Genomic DNA, 16,659 nt, shown 5'->3' with positions numbered 1-16,659 from the left:
AGGGTGACCCTCGCTCACCCGCAGAGTTCACTGAGTTGGCGTTCGCATTATGGACACGAAGCCTCTCCTTCCATTTGTTCTCCAGCACTCAGATCCTTGTTGAGATGCTGTGCCTGCCGAGTACTGGCCATAGCAAGGGACGTCATTTACCACCAACCTGAATACTTCCCTGTGGGTTACGGTTCTTTCTGCTTCTTGGGGCTGGGGTTATCATCAGCCCTTCTCTTGCAGGGAGACTGAGCCTCCAGAAGCCCTGCCTGGGACAGTCAGAGGTGGGCGTGGTGGATTCGTGTGTGAACCCGGGACTCCCGACCCCCCCGGGCATTTTGGACCCGCACTCTCAGTTTGCACGGGATCACTGCGAGCCACTTTGTCCCTCTGCAGAATGACGGTGCTGGACCTTCCCAGCTCGGACATTCATGATCCTCTCTGAACAGGAAGTAACCTGGCTGAGTGAACAAGTCTTTTCGACTTTGTTGCCGCACGTGAACTTTGTTCTCGGTAGCGTTCTGTTAGCCGTTATTTGAAGATGCTTTAGGAATTTAAAAATGACAGAGTAGAATTCCTTTAAAAGTTGTCTGTAGTTCAGACCTTCCTTGCTTATGCTGACGTTTGATGGGGTCTTTGGCCCAGGACCCTGGGGGCGACTTCAGGGCCAGGGTGCCCAGGAGATTGGCTCTTGTGTGGCCCAGTGGGGAAGAGCTTCTGGAGACACCCTTGAGCCCCATTAGGAAGCTCTGGGCTGGGTGCTGCTTGGTGCCCTGATTCAGCTGCCTGATGCCATGCAGTTGGCAGGATTCTTCCGTGTGCCACAGCTGGGCTTCCGGTCGGAGGTCAGGCCTCTTAAGTGCTGCTGTTCCTGCATCCGACCGAGGGATCGACTGGATGGAGATGCTGCGAGTCTTTGAAGCTCCAGAAGGGGTTCAGAGGAGCCCTGGAGAACGGATGCCTGCTCCAGGTGGGGAGGGGAGCAGGGACTCCCAGTCACTTCTAATTCCCGGGACTAATTCTGAGACCAAGGGAACCTCTGTCTTCGGCTTCGGTCTTTCACTATAAGCCCTGCTGAATCCCTCAGAATCTCAGTCTGGTGGAGAGTGAAGGGGAGACTGTTTCTGTGACCTCTGGCAGGTCATCTCCCCCTCCTCAGGTGCAGTCGGGGGAAGGGAGGTCTTTGGAATCTGATAGACCCATCTATGGGCTTCCTTTGTGGCTCAGATGATAAAGAATCTGCCTGCAATGCAGGAATCCCAGGTTTGATCCCTGGGTTGGGAAGATCCCCTGGAGAAAGGAATGGCAGCCCACCCCAGTATTCTTAGCCTGGAGAATCCCATGGACAGAGGAGCCTGGCAGACTACAGTCCATGAGGGTCGCAAAGAGTCAAACATGACTGAACAACTAACACTTTGCCTTTCAGACTCGTCTACCTGCCAACTCAGTGGTAGCGTGACATAGGGTGTCAGGAAGTCCAGAGGTGATTTTAAACCCCAGTTCTCTTCATCCATGCATTGCGACCAATTCTTTGCATCGGCCAGATAGGATAGCCTTGATAGATACTGGTTTGTGAATAAACATGTCACCTTGGTGAAACTCTCTGTCTCCCTGATTCTCCATCCTCGCCAGCCAGTCTGTTCAAGAGGGCAGGATAGAACGTGCCCTGAAGGCCTGTCGCCAAGGGCCCTGGGCCTGGGCATTTCCAGGGTGCAGGCCAGCGTTCCATCCCATCATCAAATCACAGCCTGTCCTCCAGGCTGAAAGAAGATGCTGAAAGCCCAAGGGATGGAAAATCGGGTTTGGAACCTAGACTCTCCGAGCCCGTCCAAGTCCGTTCTCCCCTCTTCCCTCCCCGAGCCGGTGACTGCAGCCACGCTTGTCACCATTCGAGATTGCATTGGCCACAGGAGATGCGGGTGATTTTTCCATTTGGTCCTGATGTTTATTTCATGCCCATCAATATCAGCCCGTATTAGGACAGATGAGGTGGTTATTTACAGGCTGCGCGTTTTCACACTTGGTAATTATAAACCCTTCCCCTGTTCGGTCAGAGTCGTGGAGATCTATTTTGGCAATTAGCAGTTTAGTATTTGTTTAATGGGAATGCAAGAGAGTGTTACAGCACATCAGTGCTCCAGTAATGACCCGCCTGTCTCCTCTGGAGCCAGCAGGTTTGGGCCTTTTTCACGGTAGGTGCGGCCTGATGGGGAGAGGCTGGGCCGGGGGGAGAGGAGCCTGAGGCAGCCTGCCCGCCCACCTGCACGCACGCGCGCACTCACAGCCAGCGCTACACGCAGGCCGTGGATTTCCGGCGCTCACCACCGCCACGCGAAGGCGCCCCGCTCTAGAGGCCGTTAGGCCAGATGCCGTTTCCGCGTGACAGCTGTCAAGCCTGCAGAACCAACTGCTTCTCCTCTGGCAGCTCTCGCCCGGCCTGTCCTGGTCCCTCTCCCACCACCCTCCTTCGCAGCCGCCTGTCTCACCCTAGTGGGGACGTCCCCCGAGAGAGCCTCTGGCCCTGCCCTCTGGGGTGATGCTGGGCCCAGCCTGAGCCCCCACTTCCACCGGAGGCCGTCCAGGCAGGCGCTGGCTTGCCTTGCTCGGATTTGAGAGGTGCCTCCTGGGACTGCGCCCCCGAAGACACGCTGGTTTCTTTAATGGCTGTCCCTGAGCATGACCCGTTTGCAGCAAGGAGTCGCACAGCATTGGGCGCATCCCTCCAGTGAACCGTGTAGGGTGTGTGTACGTGTGCACACGCATGTGTGTAGGTGCACACACCGGGGGATTGCCAGGGGTGGGGTGGTAACTTGCAACAAATTTCCTGTGATAAGCATGTCCTGCACATTAGTCACTGGCCACCCACCACCTGAAGGCCTCCTCACAGCTCCAGGAAGTGGGACTCAGCATTCTCGGGGCTGGTGCCCAGCGGGCACTCTGGCAGCCTGAGGACTGAGTTCTAGGACCCCTCTGCCCGTTCCAGCCATGCCCCCAGCCTGCTCTGTGACCACAGAGCAGACAAGTGGGCTCAGGGGTTCTCAAGTTCACCCATCTAGAAGGAAGAGACCCCTCAGCCTCCTTCTCCATTTGCTCCTCCCTCCAACCCTTCTTTCTTCTCCCGAGCCTGCCAGAGGCAATATACAGCTGTCGCCTTGGTTACCTCATCACCTCTCTTAACTTTTTTGGTAGAGTTTTAAGGCCGTGTTTGTTGGTTCACTCGGGAGACAGTGCAGCTCCACGGGGCCCTGGGGATTCAAAAATAGAACGCAGTCAAGGGAGACCAGGGAAAGATTTGGGCATGCATCTGAGTTTAAATCCCGGCTCCATCATTTGCTGCATGCGTGATCCTAGGCAAGTCACTTAATCGCAATGAGCCACCATTTCCTTACCTATATAATGGGTGTGATAATATCTATTTCAGAGCTATTGTGATAATTAAATGAGCTTTGCAAATTGCCTATTAAGCTCCAGTAAATGGTAGCTATTACAGTCATCATTATTTCAGGGGGAAGACATTTCATAGCCTAGACTCTGATATTTACGTGTGGAATCAGAATCCCTGAGCAAGATGTCCTGCCTGCCTTTATGTAAGTAAACTGCGTCTCCAGGATAGACACCCCACACCCTTTAACACCTATGGCAAGTGTCCATTTTATGAATTCACAACTGCTCTCTGATGAACACGGGGGTTTGTTTTAAGTTAAATGGGAAAATGAATTAAAGGATTCGTTTAAAGTGAATTAAAACATAATTAAAAGTAGAAAAAAATAGGGCCAGTAAAAGAGTCTTGCTAATGGGGAAAGAACATTCTGGTCATAGTAGGACTTAGGAGCCTTCCTGAAGAGTTTAGGAAATGTCCTTAATGCCACTGAATTGTTTATCAAAAAAAGTGGTTAAAATGGCAAATGCAATTTCTATTTTATTACCAAAGAAAGAATTGGGGAGAAATTAAGCAGGCTGTCTTGTTGCTTATTTAAGGCATGGGCTTGAGTCAACATAGAGAAACCTTCAGGTGGATGCAAACTAGAATTTTCTGAGTCTTGGAATGAAGGAAGTGCCTAGCCCACTCAGCATCTCGCTGGCTGCAGCCTCCCAGGAGTCAGTGGACCAAGCAGGGGTTTGGGGGCCCAGGGGCTTGTGTGCCTGCCGTCCTGGAGCCTGAGCCACGGCAAGCAGGCCCGGCCGGCACGCACACTCAGACCACCAGCTGCGGAGTCCTGGGCAGGCCTGCCAGGGAGGAAACTGAGGCTCAGAGAGCTTGTAATAATCCCGGCCTTCGGGGACTGTTGTGTGGTCCAAAGCAATAATACAAGTGAAAATATTATTGATGGTGGTGGAAAAAAAATCCAGCAGTTTCTTCAGGTTTCTTAAAGTCCTGTGTTCAGTTTTTGGCCCTTCCAAGCCTCCTTACAGAACGGAACTTTGACTGTCTTGTCCTAAGACCAAGACAAGGTGAGGAGAGTCCCCCAAAAGCCACCTGTGGCACAGGGCCTGCGGATCCAGCAGGGGACAAACAGCCAGCCTTCAGGCAGCTGACGATCCGGGTGATGCCCTCTTTATATTTAGGGCCCATCTCCACCCACATACACTGTGATGAAGGCTCAACTCCACTGTATTTACCTGTTAGGACAGTGGTTCTCAGCCTTGGCTGCACCTGGAATCCCTGGGGGAGCTGTAAACATTCCACTGCCACCCCCTGCCCACCCGGAGGCTGATTTCACTGGTCAGGGTGTGACCCCGGCAACAGGGAATTTTTTTTTTTTTTTTAGTTCCTCATGTGATTCTGGTGAGCAGTCAAGGTTGAAAACTACTGAGCTAGATTTCAGCATGAGCTAATGGGATTTTCCTGCCTGCTCCTTTTTCTCCTCTTTTCTTCCTTTTGGGCAGTGATTGAAGATAGACTGTCCTTACTCTTGTCAAGGCTAGAGCATGCTGAGACATTTCCATAAACCAGACACCCTCACCCAGTTCTTAGGCAAAAGTGCAGAGCCATGCCATCCTCTGTGCAGAAATGCTCCCAAGGATCAGGACGCCTTGGTCTCCAGCCTGGATCTGGGCAGGCCTGCCTAGTATATAACACTCACTCCACCCTTATGACTTCAGGGCTTGGAGTTTATAGAGCATCAGCAGACCCGTTAAACCCCTCACACTGTAGTGTCATGGTATCGCATTTATGGGCGTTTATTGAAACGAACGCTTGGAGTGTTTGAGTGGGAGCAGGAAGCAACATGAAAGGCATTTGTTCCGGGGGAGTTTGAAGAGCTTGCGTCTCTTCTCTTCCTTTCCCTCTCCCTCCTTGTGTCTGACCAGATAATTTAAGGATCACTTGAAGTGCCATTTCCTGCTTTGTTCTGGATACGTGTGGTTTGTGGTGTGTGTGTGTATATGCGTGTGCCAGAAGGGGGTGGGACATTTCTCCAGGCATGCTGGCCAGCCACAGCAAATGTTCCACTGCCTGTAACGTCCTCAGGGCGCAGGGGATTTGGAAGGGCCCCTGGTGAATCTGAGCTCCCAGCTGTGGTCCCAGCAGCCTCCGCGGTCCATCTCGGGGTCCTCGGCAGAATCTCTGCAGATGGGTCATCAGTGACCATCCCATGCAGCTTCCTGCCTTCACAGATGAGAAACGTAAGGGCTGAGAAAGGAGGTGCCCTGTCCTCAGTGAGCCTCTGGTGGAGCTGGAATTGGAACCCAGATCCTGCCTGTGCGTTGTGCCACGCCGCCCGCCACGCTCGGCTATGGCCCGGCTCCTGCTGAGTTATTGACCAGCAGCTCTTTGGTCCTCTCCTGGGACCGAGTTCTCTGCATCCCCAGATTAGCGTCGTTCACCTGCTGCATACTTGTGGAGCCAAACCACAGGCAGAAGCAGCAGGGGTCTGAGGGCACTGCCTGCGGTTCCAACCTTCGGCCAGCCCACCTGACCAGCAGAGCTTTTGACCTCTCTCGCAAGGCGCTGCTTTGATCCGTGGCTTGAAAGGTTTTCTCTTCAGGCAGTGTAGGAGCTGGGTGGGCTAACGTCTCCCTTCTGGATATGGCCAGCATCTTCTGCCTACTTCTAAAATCACCCAGCAAGAACGTCTGCTCACAGTAAATCTTTCGGCTCATTATAGAGAAGGTTCGCTCATTCGTTAAATGAATTAGGATTAGAGAGGCATCACCCACTGACTTGAGTGCTAATGACTGCAGATTTTCATGGTGCTTATTTGCTGAGGAGCGTGTTGCCAACTTATTTTGGCGTTTCCAGGATCTCGGTCTCCAACCTTGCTGCTGGGGAGAGATGTAGAAGCAGTCCCTTCACACCCGAATACCTGTACTCCAGTGGGAAGGTGGAATCGATGGGTTAATACTTGGGCCATAGTCCACCTTCCTCCTTCCGCCCCTTCCCCTGTCTTTCTTCATTGTCTGATATTACTTGAGACTGCCTGTGTATCTTCTTATAGACTAAAAGCTTTTTGTTTTTTTGAGAGAGAGCAGGGGCCATGTATGAGTTACCTTTTGCCGCAAGAATGCTGTTTAACAGACAAGCACAGAACCTCTGTGGTAGAGATTAGCTGTTTATTCCCCAAGTCTGGAGTTTGCTGGTGGCTCTGCTGATCTTGGGGAGGGAGTGGCTCTGCTGGTCTTGGCGGGGTTCACGTGCGTGTTTTAGGGTTGCCCAGCTGCCTGCCCATCTAGGCTAGTCTCACCAGGGCCCCTGAGGGCATTTGGCCCTGCTCCACATGTTTCCCATCCTGTCTGAGGCCCACCTGGCCATGTCTGTTTCATGGTGATGGCAGAAAGATGCCAGAGAGGGCAAACTGGAACCCAGAGACCCTTGCAAGGCCAGGCCCCCCACAGGCGTACCATCCTCTCCAGCTCTTTTACTGACCACAGCAAGTCAAGTCCAGATACATAGGATGGGGAGATAGACTCTGCCTCTTTTGAAAGGGGAGCTGTTGATACAGAATTTCAAGATAAAGGGTGTGGGGGTCATTAATGCAATCCGTATACCATGAACCCATATAATTTGCCTCTTACTTGGAACTTAGGCTAATACTTCGCAACTAGTGCATATCTAATAAATACATGTCACATAAAAGTAAAGTTAATTGATTAGATTTTCAGATCACAGCTGAGCTGACCTAAATGATGTAGCCAATAGCTGGAGTCTGTTAGAAGGGATGTTCCTGTCGTCCGTGTAGAGTCCGAATTCCTCCTGCACTGGGTGCCCGGGACAGCTTGGTTACTACTAGGAAGTCCGTCTACTTGTCACCTTTTCCGTCGTGGTTCTGTGCTCGTCATTTTCAGGATCTGGGAGTATAAACGTCCGAGAGACAGGGAACAGAGCGGGGTGACGGTTGCCACGCTGATGTGCCTTGATTGCCTCTGTGAGAGAAATTCAGCTCTTGTATTGAGCCCCGAGTGTATGCGAAAAGGAAGAAGCCACTCTGTCCACTGTCTTTAACTTCTGGTCTTGTTTCTCTTCCCTTAGAGCAGCACATGGAAAGTGGGGTCCACAGGCCAACAGCTGGTGCTTGTTAGAAATGCAAACGCTGCTTCCTGAATCAGACAGCCTGGGGCTGAAGCCCAGGGGAGTCTGTGTTTTAACCAGTTCTCTGGGTGATTCTGAAAGGGAGGAGGTTTGAGACGCCCTGCGCAATCCCCATGCCACAGAGACAGTGTGGCTTCCCAGAACTGCCTCTCAGATGGGGCGGGGTGTACATGGGGCACCTCTGAGGAGGTCACAGTGTGGTCTGAGCCTTGCGAGGGTCAAGATTACAGGTCCATGACCCCTTGGTGTCGGATGACAACAGGGGCATCCCCACGCAGCTCCCTTAAGAGTTACTTGCCCTGCTTTGTCATTTGCAAAGATACACCGTCAAGGATGTCAGGGCTGTGTTTTATACCTGCCTGAAGTTATTGGAAGGCAAATCTCAAGGTTGGAACACTTTTCTCCTCCCCAGACAGATCAGGCAGGTGCCAGGACATGGGACAGACACGCTCAGGTTCAGACACCGCCTCCCCTGATCCCCACCCCAGGATCCCACAGGACCACTAGGCCTGTGGGCGCCCGCTTCTGGTATATACAGAGAAATCTGTACGGACCGGTGAGGGCACCGTCAACGCAGAACCGACTCTAGTGCTGATCGTGACGAGGAGCATGGGGCCTTTGAAGCTGTATTCCACCAGGGACAGTGGTGTTTTCTCCCTGAAGTCAGAGAAATGCCCGTGTCCACCCGCCTGCCAACTCCCTTGTGTTCTTCCAGCTCCGTGAACGAGGCCTGGCTTCCAGGCTGAACTCTGCACAGGCAGGCAGTCTACCTCTGTGTGTGAGAGCGAGAGGGAGAAGGAGAGACAGACAGACACAGTTACCGGTTTGCTGTCTCTGGGGCTGAATACCAGCTCCCTTGACCGTATCCGTCCCGTCCTTGTGTGATGGAGACTCACACAAGCCGCTTCTGTTTGATTCACATAGAACCGTGAGAAACAGCCCCGTACGTGAGGCCGTGTTTTTCATTCTATTCAGTCTTTGTATATTCAAATTCTTCCAGTTTCAGCTCTTGCTGTTCTGCCAGATTTCTATCACATTGATGGCTTCTCTGAATTAATAAGTGTTTTGCAATCGCTGAAAAGTTTTCTTCCCCCAAGCATGGGGACTTATTCATATTGATTTTTTTTTATTTTTCCCTTTCTCTTTCCTCTCTAGCTACTCCTTAGATGTTCTGTTTTGTAAAGTGTTAATAGAATTTTTCTTGCGCCCCGCCGCTTTATCTGTTCAGGAGGTCTTTGCGAGGCCCATTGTACCCCGCTCTGTAGAGGAAAGAGCTCTGTTCTTCACGACAATGGTTGCCCCCAAAACACATACACAGATCCTCCTCCTCGCTCACCAGGGTGGAGCAGCTGTTAGGAGGGCAGCGTCAGAAAACGCTGAAGCATAAGAAGGCAAAGAGGGACCCAAGTAAACACTGTGAAAAGGGCGGCGGGCATGGGTGGGGATTGAAAATACTTTTTTTAATTCAAAATATTTATTTCCTAAGGGGATCTGAGTTTCAGTACCCAAACATGGCCAACACAGAAGGGAGACTGTTTTTCTTACCATTAGGCATTTTCAGCTCAAAATGAGGACTTGGCAAACCTCTTAGAAAAAATGGTGATGGGTGTGAAACAGACGTCAGGCTTACCTGCATGGTACCCGGCAGGCCTCACCCATCACCCCACCCCCGGCCTGCACCCTAGGCAGTGGAATCCTTGTCAAGGCCCAGGGTCTGGGTCTGCAATGCCATATGTGCAAGTGTGACGGCTCTGTGTGCAAACAAACCAGTTGATCTTCTGGCGGTCTTGCTCAAGGGGTGCACGGGAGGCAGACCGCCGTGGTGTGTCTGGTCTCAGCAGGTGTCTGGGGGCTCATCAAGCCTGCCTGGCCAGGGAAAGGTCTGGTGAAGGCACCCCCCATCCAGACTAGCATCGCCTACTCCCCTCAGCCTGGTGCCTGGGGGAAAGAGGGCAGCTCCCTGCCAGAGGAGCAGTCACCGTGCAGGGCCATCTCTCTCCCAGTCGCTGACTGCGGAAATGGGGAGCAGAAGGGGAAGGCCCCGGGAGCCTGTTTGTTCAGGCTCGGTTGCTTAGCAACACAAGGGGGCCCTGACTCCAGAAGGGATTTTGAAGCTAGGCCAGTCCCTCGGAGGTTTGCGTCTGGCTTGCCTACCCCTTCTTCCGTTCTTACCTTGACTTTGCTCTTCCCCCTATTATATTCGATAGCATCTAAGAAAATAGATTTGATTTGTCGGGAGGCACCATTTTAAACCTGGTTTTATTGCCTTGCCCAGTGTCTTCCCCTCCATCGAAGACTGTCGTCTGGGAGGAGTGAGAATGAATAGCCGATGATTCTTTTTCTCAGCTGACTTAGCTCAGGCCCCCAAGCTCATTTGTGAGCCTTTGAGCTCCAGTGAACAGTGCTCTGTCCTCCCCACCACACACACACACACTCCCACCGCACTGAAATTGCTCCAAGCGTGGAGCCTTCTGGCTAACAGTTCTGTCCACCCACAGCCACGTGGTTGGATTGTATTTTTTTCTCCATTTATTTGTATTTGGCTGCACTGGGTCTTCCTTGCTGTGCATGGGCTTTCTCCAGTTGCAGCGGAAAGGGCTGCTCTTCCTTTCAATGTGCAGGGCTTCTCCTTGGGCTGGCTTCTCTTGATGTGGAGCATGGGCACCTGGGCTTCAGAAGCTGTGGTGCGAGGGCTTGGCTGCCCTGTGGCATCTTCCCCAGCCAGGCATCAAACCTGTGTCCCCGGCACTGGCAGGCAGATTCCCAACCACTGGACCACCAGGGCAATTCTGGGTTGTATTTTCACTGCCACCCTTGGGCACAAAATGCTCGAGGAGACCAGGCTGTACACCTGGCCAAACTCGGTGCAGCCTGCAAGTGAATGGCTGATGGTTTTAAAACAGCACCTGCACTCACGATGTGTCTCCTGTGAAGCAAATAAAGGGCTGGATCATAAGTAAAAGGAGTGGACTTCAAAGCCAAATCTGGTTTCGTAAGTGATTTCTTTAGGTCTGTGTGGGACGTGAGTGTGGCTGTCTTTGTACCTGTGTCCAGACTTCCTCTTTGTGTAAGAACCCCGGCCATACCAAATCAGAGCCACCCTTAAGGACCGCATTTTAACTTCAGTTCGGTCGCTCAGTCGTGTCTGACTCTTTGTGACCCCATGGACTAAGCACGCCAGGCCTCCCTGTCCATCACCAACTCCAGAGCTTGCTCAAACTCAAGTCCATCGAGTTGGTGATGCCATCCAACCGTCTCATCCTCTGTCGTCCGCTTCTCCTCCTGCCTTCAATCTTCCCCAGCATCAGGGTCTTTCGCAAGGAGTCCGCTCTCATTGGAACTATTTTCACTAACCGTCAGGTTACCATTTTCACTTAGTTACCTCTTTACATCCTATCTTCAAATGCAGCCACATTCTCAGAATCTGCGCATTAGGATTTTAATATATGAATTTGGCAGGGGTGGGGGATGGAGACAGTTCAGCCCAGAATAATCAAAATGTTGAAGTTTCATTGTGTATAACTGGAAATATCCTGAAGGATGATTAAGTAAGCTGTAGCATCTCCCTCCATGAAATATGTGACAGTCAAGCTAGTATTCACAAGACCTCACACTCCTTAGGATGACTACTGTTTGGTTTTTTTTTTTAAGGCAGAAAATAGCAAATATTAACAAGGATGTAGAGAAATTAAAACCTTGTGCACTTTTGTTTGGAATGTAAAGTAGTACAGCCACTGTGTACAGCAGTTATTCAAAAAAATAAAAGTACAAGGCACTGTATGATCCAGCAGTTTCACTTCTGGGTATGTATCCAAAGGAAGTGAAAGCAGAGACTCGAGATATTTGTACTCCCGTGTTCATAGCAGCATTATTCACCACAGCTAAAATCCACGTGGTCATCGATGGGCAAGTGGATAAGCAGATGTGATCTGCACATCAGTGGAAGGACGGATGAGCCTTGGGGACATTATGCCAAGTGAGATAAGCCAGTCCCGAAAAAGACAAGTCCTGTGTAATTCCGCTTATGTGAAATACTTAGAGGGGTCCCAGTCTTGGCGACAGAAAGTGGGCAAGTGGCTGCCATAGGCTAAGGGGACGAAAGGGGTCCCCCTTAAAGGGGGTAGAGTTTCAGTTTTACAAGAGGAAAAAAGTTCTGGAGATGAATGGTGGTGATGCTCCTGCAACTTTATGAATTTATTTGATACCACTAAACTGTACACTTAAAGAGGGTTGCAGTGGCAGTTTTTATATTATGAGTATTTTACCACAAAAAAATCTAGGGGAATAAAAGATAGTATTCATGATGTAGTTATCTGGGAAATGTCTGCAATGTTGTAATATTATTTAAGTGAAAAAGAACAAGGGGAAAATTCCATGTGTGATGTGATTTTAAACTATGTTAAAATAGGCATGTGTGCATTTGTGCTACGTTGTGTCCGACTCTTAGCGACCCCATGTCCTGTCCGTGGGATTTTCCAGGCAAGAATACTGGAGTGGGTTGCCATTTCCTTCTCTAGGAACCTTCCTGACCCAGGGACTGAACTCACATCTCCTGCACTGGTAGGCAGATTTTTTTTTACCACTGAGCCACCAGGGAAGCCATAGGCATAGATTTTTACAAAAATTAGAGGGAAGTATACCAGATGCTAAATGTGGCGGTGCTAGGTTGGAAAGACGGAAAGAAAGTGGTTTATTTTCTCTTTTAATATTTGTGTTTTCAAATAGGTTTTAATGAGCAACATGATTTCTATAATGGAGACTGCCCCCCTCCCCTGAACATACAATGTGCCATGTATTTTGTTAAAGTTCCTGAAGCAGACTCTGTTTTGTGTTCGCTCTGCAGGTGGAGGATGCGATGCTGATGTTTGATAAGACGACCAACAGGCACAGAGGTAAGAAGCCCCATGTGAGCAAGCAGCCCCTCCATCCTCTCCTGGCCTCCAGCCCCACAGACGAAAGACACAGCGACTGTTCCAAAATCAGGCAGTTGGAGGTGACGTTGGTTGTAGGTCTTTGCTAATGGAGGGCCACGACGGTACCTAGAATTGATACCAGACCGTTAAAACACCATTTCCGGTGGGCTTGGGAGCTGTCATTTAATTATGCAGTCACACCCAACACGTTCTTGGTCCTTGCTGAACCAGGCTTTAAGCGAACCAAGTGGAAGTTATTCACAGCAATTAGTCAGTTGAGTTCTCAATTTACTCTGGAGGAGGTGGTTTAGAAGCACACTGTCCATCTAAAGAACAACAACAACAAAAAGAAAGCAAAAACAAAGAAGCCTCTGCCTAGGTTTATGCAGTGAGTACCTTGTACATATGTCCAAGGTTTATGCAGTGAGTACAAACCTAGAAATGCCCTTTTGTGCCTCTCGGACGTTTGGAAGACGTTTACACTTCCCCATGTTGTCTCCTGTGTTTAGTGTCTTGTCCACGTTTTCGAAAATGGGTTTCACCTTGGGGGTCTAAGAACCCTTGAAATGACATGCAAAGTATTTTATGTTATTCCCGGGAGAGGTTTCTTAGCTTTGAGTGGATTCTCAAAGGGGTGTCCGAGTTCTGCCACCTCACTCCCCCAGCCCCCAAAAAAGGACACATTGAAATGATTGCTGTAAATAGAAAATCGGATGACTCCAGAAAGTCCTTCCCAGAGGAATCAGGGTCAGAAGTTACGGTTCAGTGTTCAGTCCTCCCGTTCTCCAGAAGCTCTTGGTTTCTGGGGTGCGTATTCCCCCGGCGTTCATGGGCAGGGTTTCTGAAAGAAGGTGGCAGGAAAGCCATTTTCTCCAGAGAAGGAGCCAGTGAGCCGTGTTTCCTTGCCACTTGGATTGCATTTAGATGTTTCCTGTGTTGTTTACATTCTCGCTGTCACCTGTGATTAGTAGCAGTTACCCAGCATTGACTGCCTGTCTCTCCTGCTCTGAGCAGGCAGGCTGAGTAAAAGGGAGGAAGGAGCAGGATGGGGAGTGGTGCTCGCAGGGCTGGGCAGAGGAGGGGCTGTCTTGAGGGCGCCCAGGAGCCCAGCGACTCGTCCATCCAGCTACAGCATCCTCGAAAGGGAGCGTGGAAAACTGGGCGGGAACTTCGGTATCAGGGGGGTACATGCTGGGGAGGGGCTGGAGGGGAAGGAGGACGGGAGGCAGGGGGAGAGAGACGAGCTTGCAGATGTGAGCAGGACGACGATTGCCCTTGTCTTCTCCAGCGCTCCGGAGTGAGCGCCAAGGAGCGAGAGGAAGGTGGTGCGGGCGGTGGGCAATCCTCGATTACCCTTGATCAGCACATGCCCTGCCTCGGTCCATGGGGTTTTCCTGGCACTGCTTCCGCGTGCATCTTCTAACTTGGTCTACACAGCAGACCCTGGGGTTGTTGTGACTTTGGGAAAATCCCGTAAGTTCTTCATGCCTCAGTTTATTCATCTGTAAGATACAGGTAATGTTAGCGCCTCCTGACAGGATTGTTTGCAGCGTTCGGTGCTGGCAGAGAGGGGACTCACACCCAGGATGGCTGATTTCAGGTTCTGTTATCTGTTGTCTCCACGTGGGGTGGGGTTTGTTGAGAAGGGTGTTTCCAGCCTTTGATTTTCAGGGTGGGCATAGCTCATCTGAGCGAGGCACTGGCGTTTGGTGTTAGAATTCATAATCCTGGGAGACTCCGCAGCAGTTTCTAGGTAGTATTGCTGTTCTTTTTTGAATATCATTGAATAAAGGTGTTTTTGATCTCCTGCTCTGTGTTAGGCCCTGTGTGGGAGAAGATGATGGATCATCTCGTTGAACCGTCTCAGCTGAGCAGGGAAAGAGTTTCACCATCTGAGGGACCCGAGGAGGGGAGGTGACTGTGAGTCTCTGGGCACTCAGCTGATAGCAGGCGGAGCTGGATTCACAGCCAGGGCATCGGGCCCCCGGCCAGCCTGTGGATGAGGCCCCCAGGAAAGCCTCCCCTCTTTCTGACCCAGGGGCTGCCTGCTGTTGGGGAAGCTTCCTCTCCTTGTCCAGGGGCACCGGGTGCAGGGATGGGGTGGCGGCCCCTCTGTGACCAGGTCAGGGAAGGGTTTCTAGTTGTGAGCTGAAGGGAGCTTGTTCTGTGGCCCAGTGCTCAGGGTGGCTCCGGGAACATCGTCGCTCATGCCCCTGGTGAGGCAAGGGCAGGAAGGTGGGCAGAGCCTCTGGCGAGGGCATGGCCTTCCCCATAGCCTCCCGGCCTTCCTCTGATCGGTGCCAGACCCCTTATGTGGTTTGTGGAGTCAGAACAGGGTGTCAAAAACCACTAAGCATCTCAAGATGGCAGCTCAATTCAACCAAGAGTTGAGCCCTGCTGAGCTCGGGGTGTGTGCAGTGGCACAGGAAGCCGGCCTGCACAGTGCAGCCTGGGGCTGGCCTGATGCTGGCCGAGCGGGTAAGAGAAGGCGAGAGGGGCCGCGTGCCTAGAGGTTTCAGCAGAGGGGCCCTGACACTGGCTGCTGGCTGCCCCTGTGCAGACATCTGCCCCCACTGTTCTTCCTGTGTGAGCGGGGGCTTTGAGCTGCCCATGCTTTCTAGCCCCTCCAGCTGAGAAAGAGCTTCCCTTTGGACTGGGGGCCAAAGCTGGGGTAATAACTTCACTGGTTCAGAGCATTAGGGGAGGAAAGAATTTTCTCAGAAATATAAGAACGTATCACAAGAGAAGCTCTAGTCACATACTTGTAGAGCAGGCAGGCCCCACGGCCCTGGCCTGATGGAATGTGCGTGTGGAATCGGGTGATAAGCACGAGAAAATAAAATTCTCCTGCAGCCACCTTGCCCCAACCTTCCCTTCACCTCCTCGGCTTCCTGCTTTCCATTATCTTATCATGAGGAAAGTGCTGCCCTAGCAGAAGTTGAGGACACCTCTCTGGCTGGCGCTGCCACCAGCTCGCCGCTGACAGAGGCGCAGACCATTAACCCCTCCGTGGTGTCAGGGCGCTTGTTCAGCGCTGCCCATCAGCGTCTGACCCAGCTCTGCTGGGTGGTGACGTGTCCTCCGCCCCAGGCGTTTTGAATACCACCTGTGCGAATGTGCCCTTGAACTGTGACCACCGCCGTGCAGGAAAAACTCCAGGGCACGGGGCCTGGCCTTCCGGGAGTCAGGCCGCGCTTGCCATTAGGAGCCAGGGGTTGGGCAGAACTTCCCCTCCTGGCCCCACTGTGGCCGTCATCTCTCTCTCCCCCGCGGGCCCTGTAGGCGCACGGGCGGTCCTCAGTGGCATCTGCACAGCAGTCTGCTCCTCCTGTTCACAGAGGCGCCAGCCTGTGTCTCTTCCCCTTGTACATGCGCACTTGGACCTCAGTGGCACCCTGGGAAAGGATCCAGGGGACAGCGAACAGTGAGCCCTCTAGGGAGGGGAGCTCTCTGGGGAGATGCGTCCTCCATGCTGGAGGCAGGAAGGTCATGCAACATCTGATTTGCACAGAAGCGTGGAGTCTTCCCCCTTTCATCCTTTCTGGGACCGCCTCCCAGCCCCTGTGCACCCCATTGGTTTAGCCAGGGGTGCTTCTCCTAACCTCTCCAAACCCTCCGGCTCCGCCTCTGGAAAATACAGGAGCCAGGACTGATGAGCCCCGGGGCCTGAAGTGTGCTTCTGGCTTTTAGCTTTTAACTGGAAGCGTGGCCCAGATTGTCTCCCTTTCCTGTGTTCACTGGGGAAGAGGAGCAGTTGTTGCGTGTGTGGGTCCCTGAGGCGGGGCAGGGGGTTCATGGGGGCTGCTCTGCCGACCTGGGATGCCCTGCGGCGTTTGAAGGGAGGGTGGTCCTCCCGCTGCCCCAGTCACACCTGTGTGTTGCTCGGGCGTGGGAGGCAGCTGACCCCAGAAGCAGGTGTCGTCCTGGCCTTGCACTGAGGAAGTCCCGGAGGGGACCAGGAGCAGAGCGCCGTCCAGCAGCATGCCCAGCAGCTGGTGAGGATGGCCTTCATTCCTGAAAGGGGTTCCGGCCTCCCATCAGAGTACGCGCCACGGGTTCTGTGTTAACCAGGTTGTGTTGGCACTCCCAATGGAAGTAGCCACATTCTAAGCAGCCCTCAACCAAGTGCTTGAACGAAGCTACCCGGAGCCACACACTAGTCCATACAGAGCCTAGACATAAGCCCAGCCTGTCCAACCCTGAGCCAGCACCCTTAACCGCTCTACAAGC

At 52.2% G+C, this 16,659-nt stretch overlaps 1 protein-coding gene across 32 annotated transcripts in view; it reads left to right on the top strand.

The window, feature by feature from the left end:
• Positions 1-16,659, top strand: part of MSI2 (musashi RNA binding protein 2) — a 406,318-nt gene that overhangs the window by 250,418 nt on the left and 139,241 nt on the right. For all 32 annotated transcript variants that reach the window (XR_015148343.1, XR_015148342.1, XM_086360855.1 and 29 more), the window contains one exon: positions 12,360-12,408. Coding sequence is in view for 30 of the 32 variants with exons in the window: in XM_086360855.1 (XP_086216981.1) it covers positions 12,360-12,408 (49 nt within the window). In the remaining 2 variants the exon portion in view is untranslated. The remainder of the gene's footprint in view (positions 1-12,359; positions 12,409-16,659) is intronic.

Source organism: Bos grunniens, chromosome 19, assembly GCF_055505025.1.
Source record: "Bos grunniens cultivar Pamir isolate PY7600 chromosome 19, Bosgru_T2T1.0, whole genome shotgun sequence".
NCBI lineage: Eukaryota > Metazoa > Chordata > Mammalia > Artiodactyla > Bovidae > Bos > Bos grunniens.
The sequence above is the reverse complement of the archived record's forward strand: the minus strand, read 5'-3'. Positions and strand labels throughout refer to the sequence as shown.